Source organism: Herpailurus yagouaroundi, unplaced genomic scaffold (assembly GCF_014898765.1).
Source record: "Herpailurus yagouaroundi ecotype Mexico unplaced genomic scaffold, PumYag 77, whole genome shotgun sequence".
Taxonomy (NCBI): Eukaryota; Metazoa; Chordata; class Mammalia; order Carnivora; family Felidae; genus Herpailurus; species Herpailurus yagouaroundi.
In genome coordinates, this window is record NW_024412388.1 from 100,299,635 (window position 1) to 100,304,754 (window position 5,120).

The following is a 5,120-nucleotide window of genomic DNA, read 5'->3' on the forward strand; positions in this document are numbered from 1 at the left end:
CTTTTCATGGCTAGTTTTAGTAAGTTTGAGTTTTTTATGTGACTGTGTAAAGGAGAAGCAGATACCATGTATCCTGTGGGAACATGTACCAAGATTAAATCTGGTTATTGCTTTGTGTTTTCTGTAAACACACGTTTGTGTTTATGTTTTTGGTTAGTCACTGTTGTATCAATTTAAGTTTGCATTCTTTCCTTTTGATCTTCCAAGATGAGTAATCCTTAATACTTTCTCGTGCCTGTTTACAGAAGACTCTCTTTGAGGTCATTTCGCTTGGCGGCTGCCTTTGCTAAATTGTCCTGTTTCTTGTTCAGGTTATAATGGTCACTGGAGACCACCCCATCACTGCCAAAGCCATTGCCAAGGGTGTGGGCATCATCTCAGAAGGCAACGAGACCGTGGAAGACATTGCTGCCCGCCTCAACATCCCAGTGAGCCAGGTGAACCCCAGGTGAGGCAGGAAGCTCGAGGCACGGTCTGCCTTGAATGTGCAAATGCTGGAAGTTGGGAGTCATCAGCCTGGGTCTCCGATGGTTTGCTTCCAGGCTTGCTCCTGAATAGGGATTGCCCCTACGGTTCCAGAAGGCAACCTTGTCCTTCCACGGGAGGGTTGCCCTGAGAGCGAGTCCTTATGGCCAACCCCTAGGTGGTGCTTACGGTTCTAAGCACTTGGCGCAGTAATGTATTAAAGTAGGTATTATTCCCACTTGGCAGAGCAGGGAAGCTGAGGCTTCGTCCTGAAGTACGCTCTGCGGCCGGGCTTCCGATTCCCTGCTGTTAACCGCAGATCATACCGCCTAAACCTAGCAGCAAGTCCGTTTCTAGGGCCACACTCGCTTGTCCAAGTAGGTCAAACATGGAGAATTCGGCAATACGGTAAACTAGATGAGAGATAAAGCAGTATTGTTTTGATGTTTCGTTAAAGTTTGGGACCCCTTCACCTACTTCAGGGTTATTAGAGGGTTTGCTCTGCTGTCTAGAATTTGGTCTATAAAGACCAGGAAAGGAAAATGACAGGCAGGCTGCCCCCCAGGTGTCTGTGACCCTTGAATGGAAGGAATAGATTAGAAGGTGCTTTGTATCCTGTAGAATACTGCACAGAGAATCGCTTTCACCTGATGGGGAAATTCCCTCTGGCTTTACGTGGCTTACAAAGTGTTCTGCATCGAAGAACAGCCCCGCTCGGTGACGAGCATCATGTTGGCGAAGCACGGGGTGACCTCTTTTCCTATCCCGATCCTAGAGATGCCAAGGCCTGCGTGGTCCACGGAAGCGACCTGAAGGACATGACCTCCGAGCAGCTGGATGACATTCTGAAGTACCACACGGAGATCGTGTTTGCCAGGACCTCTCCTCAGCAGAAGCTTATCATCGTGGAAGGCTGCCAGAGACAGGTTAGCGGGCAGCCGGGACCGGTCTCTGATCTCCGTGACGGCAGGGCCCGGCTTTTCTCCGACTCACCGTCTGTGTGCCAGTGTATGCCCTGGGCGTGGCTCCAGGGGGGAGGGGGGGATCTTGATAACGGTCTAGCAGTGCCATGCGCTTTACAACACACGTCTCCACTGTGGCCCAGAGTCTGAGCCCCCACACTTGTCTGGAATAGCAGTACAGGCTCCTCCTGTCGACACTGGGGCTGCGAATGGCCAGGAGAGACTCTCATCCCGCACCTTGAGAAGACCTGTAAAGGAATGGGGTTTTCCAGAGATCTCCCCAAAGTCCTGCCTTTGAGGAGCTCTCGTTGGGGCGGGGAGGCGGGGAGGATGTATTTGTCATCACTCCTCCGTTCTCTTGTTGAGTAGTGGCTGGGTGGCTTCTTGGGCTGAGCCGGTTCTGAGCCCCCAGAGAGTCTCCGTAGGAAAGGGACAGTGTCTGTAGCGCCTCGGGTACTCCTGCCCGGGGACTGTGTGGCTCTTACAGACCCCTCCCCCTTCTTCGGACAGGGGGCTATCGTGGCCGTGACTGGCGATGGTGTGAATGACTCTCCAGCCTTGAAGAAGGCAGACATCGGGGTTGCCATGGGGATCGCTGGCTCTGACGTGTCTAAGCAAGCTGCCGACATGATTCTTCTGGATGACAACTTTGCGTCCATTGTGACTGGAGTCGAAGAAGGTGAGAGCAGTATGTGTAAAGCGTCCCCCAGAAACTCCTCCCGTTGCTGTCAGTCTGTAGCCGTTTCCGGCCTGCCCATCTCTTTTGAGCTACACGGTGAAACAAACTCTTGCGTTCCCAGGTCGTCTGATCTTTGATAACTTGAAGAAATCCATTGCCTACACCCTGACCAGTAACATTCCAGAGATCACCCCCTTCCTGATATTTATTATTGCAAACATTCCACTACCACTGGGGACCGTCACCATCCTCTGCATTGACTTGGGCACGGACATGGTGAGTGATTCTCACAGCTCAGGCCCTGTCTCACCTACGGCTGCTTGCCGGCGTCCACGAAGCCGTGGCGGCTCGCTGTAGTGACACCGGTGTGCGTCACGGCCTCCGGGAAGCCGTGTTGTCACTCCTTCTCCGAGGCAACTGTCAGCACCTGTTTGTCAGAGAGCAACGTTATATAAAAGGGAAGATTCTTTTTCTTTTTTTTGATGGAACTGGTAATAACATCTCATGGTACAAAGAATGGTTTTAAAAGGGAGAGGGCAAGGAAGGTTCACGAAGTCAGCTTCCTGGTATCTGATGACGTTTATACTCCTCCCTCCCCCCCCCCCACCAGGTTCCTGCCATCTCCCTGGCTTACGAGCAAGCTGAGAGTGACATCATGAAGAGACAGCCCAGAAACCCCAAGACAGACAAGCTTGTGAACGAGCGGCTGATCAGCATGGCCTACGGGCAGATCGGTGAGCCACTGTCCCCGGACACCGGCACTGAGCAGGGAGCGTCTGTCGTGGTGGGGGCAGCCTAGGGGCTTGCTTTGGGGGACTTCAGATCTAGCAAGAGCCAGGAAACAGTGTGAGACTCAGGGGAGCTTTTTGTACAAAATCCTCTTGAGTGAGAAGAAGTCTTCTGCTGTCTGCCCAGTTACTTCTTAGTGGAAACCGTAGTTCTTCAGCCTGGGCTCGGCGGTCCCTCAGCCCGCCAGGCACAGGTCATTCAGAGGCAGTCGTTCCTGGGGGTACGTAGTACTGGCCGTGGATTTGGATAGAGAGTTAGGCTTTGACGAAGTTGCATGAGCTTGAAAGTTTGGCTGGCTAGTCACCACCACGTGGTGACCCCGCACCGGGCTTGGTCTCTGCTCCACCGGTGGAGCTACCAGGTGGTCTCGGAGACCTCATTTTAAGGAGGTCCGGAGCATAGGAGGGAACGTGCCCTGGGGAATTCAGGACAGTGTGGCGAGACCAGATGCCAGAGGAGAAGCGAAGGGCCCTGAAAAGGAAGGAGGGAGAGGGTTGGGTCAGAAAGTGCCCCGTTCACTATTTCAAATGTGGGAAAAGGAGATGGGGAAAGAAGTCTCCGTGTAGCAGAGATTAAAACATAGGGAAGCATTTTGCCCTGAAAGGCTGTGCCCTGGTAGAGGCAGATGATGAAGTCAGAGCCGGGGGCCACATGTCTCCGAGTGAGACCTGTGTGTCGTCTTTTAAAGCTCTGAAAAGTGACTCAAAAAGAGAAGAGGGCGCTGGGTGAGGGATGTGTCCCTGTGGTCCTCCATACTCCCTGTCATCTGTCAACTGGTGACCAAGACCGCCCTGAAGGCAGTCAGGTGAAGTGCGTGCAGATGCCCCAGACCAGGTTAAAGGCGTTTTTCCGCACTTGCAGGGATGATCCAGGCGCTGGGAGGCTTCTTCACTTACTTCGTGATCCTGGCTGAGAACGGCTTCCTCCCGACCCACCTGCTGGGGCTCCGCGTGGACTGGGATGACCGCTGGATCAACGACGTAGAGGACAGCTACGGGCAGCAGTGGGTGAGCACGGGTCTGGCCAGTGGGAGGACCCTCCAGCCCCCGGGAGGGACGGTGGCCACTCAGCCACCGGCCGTGCGGGCCACGGGCCAAGCTTACCTGGCTGCCTTCCGTGTCCCAGACGTACGAACAGAGGAAGATCGTGGAGTTCACTTGCCACACGGCCTTCTTCGTCAGCATCGTGGTGGTGCAGTGGGCTGACCTGGTCATCTGTAAGACCCGGAGGAACTCCGTCTTCCAGCAGGGGATGAAGTGAGTAGGGAACGCTCGGGGCCCTCACCCAAGGGGTCTGGGGATTTCTCAACTCTGTGCAAAACCCCGGCACCTGACACATGGCAGTTTCTGGAATCTCGCTTTTGGAGATTTAGGAAGCAAATTGTGATATTTTTTTTTTTTTTTTTTTTTTCATCTGCCCTCATGTTCCGGAGTATAGCTCCTACACAGAGACCTCGATCTGCCCTTTGACGCATGGATGGCTTTCGAAGATAAACTTCTGTTTGTGTCCTTAAGCTTTCTCTCCCCTTGATTCTTTAGGAACAAGATCTTAATATTCGGCCTCTTTGAAGAGACGGCCCTTGCTGCCTTCCTTTCCTACTGCCCTGGAATGGGCGTGGCCCTGAGGATGTACCCCCTCAAGTAAGTCGCTCCTCTTCCAGCTCCACAAAGTGCGAGATAGACGTGGAGCGTTTCCTCTCGTGACGTGTGCCAGTAGCTACTATTGTTAGGAATTGGTCCAGGATTCCTCTGGACTGGAAATTAGGAAGGACTGGCCAGTGCTCAGGCTTTGGCTAAACGGGCTCTGGTACCACGGTACCAGATGGCTCACCGGCCAACCGCGTGAGTGCTTGCGTGCCCCATGGCGCCAGTCCAGTTGTCATTAGAGGTGGACCAGATGTGCCCTGGGGTTTGGGGATCAGGTTCAGCTCTTGATTTGCTTTCCCTAGCCCCTGTGTGTTCCCACCACAGGCCCCAGCCGTTGTGGGCCTCTGAATCCTCTGCTTTCCCAGGAAGGAGGTGGGAGAAGTGGGCTTGAGGTGGATCACGGAGGGAGGGGACCAAAGAAAGCTGACCGCTGGTCTTTGCTCAGAACCAAACTGGCCTTTAAAAAAATTTTTTTTTTTTCAACGTTTATTTATTTTTGGGACAGAGAGAGACAGAGCATGAACGGGGGGAGGGGCAGAGAGAGAGGGAGACACAGAATCGGAAACAGGCTCCAGGCTC

General features: G+C 53.5%; 1 protein-coding gene across 1 annotated transcript in view; it reads left to right on the plus strand.

The window, feature by feature from the left end:
* ATP1A1 (ATPase Na+/K+ transporting subunit alpha 1) overlaps positions 1-5,120 on the plus strand; it is a 30,315-nt gene that overhangs the window by 22,540 nt on the left and 2,655 nt on the right. Inside the window, exons 14-21 of the mRNA XM_040471420.1 lie at positions 312-448; positions 1,241-1,391; positions 1,938-2,106; positions 2,228-2,382; positions 2,717-2,840; positions 3,757-3,902; positions 4,021-4,151; positions 4,434-4,535. Of these exons, the coding sequence (XP_040327354.1) occupies positions 312-448; positions 1,241-1,391; positions 1,938-2,106; positions 2,228-2,382; positions 2,717-2,840; positions 3,757-3,902; positions 4,021-4,151; positions 4,434-4,535 (1,115 nt within the window). The remainder of the gene's footprint in view (positions 1-311; positions 449-1,240; positions 1,392-1,937; positions 2,107-2,227; positions 2,383-2,716; positions 2,841-3,756; positions 3,903-4,020; positions 4,152-4,433; positions 4,536-5,120) is intronic.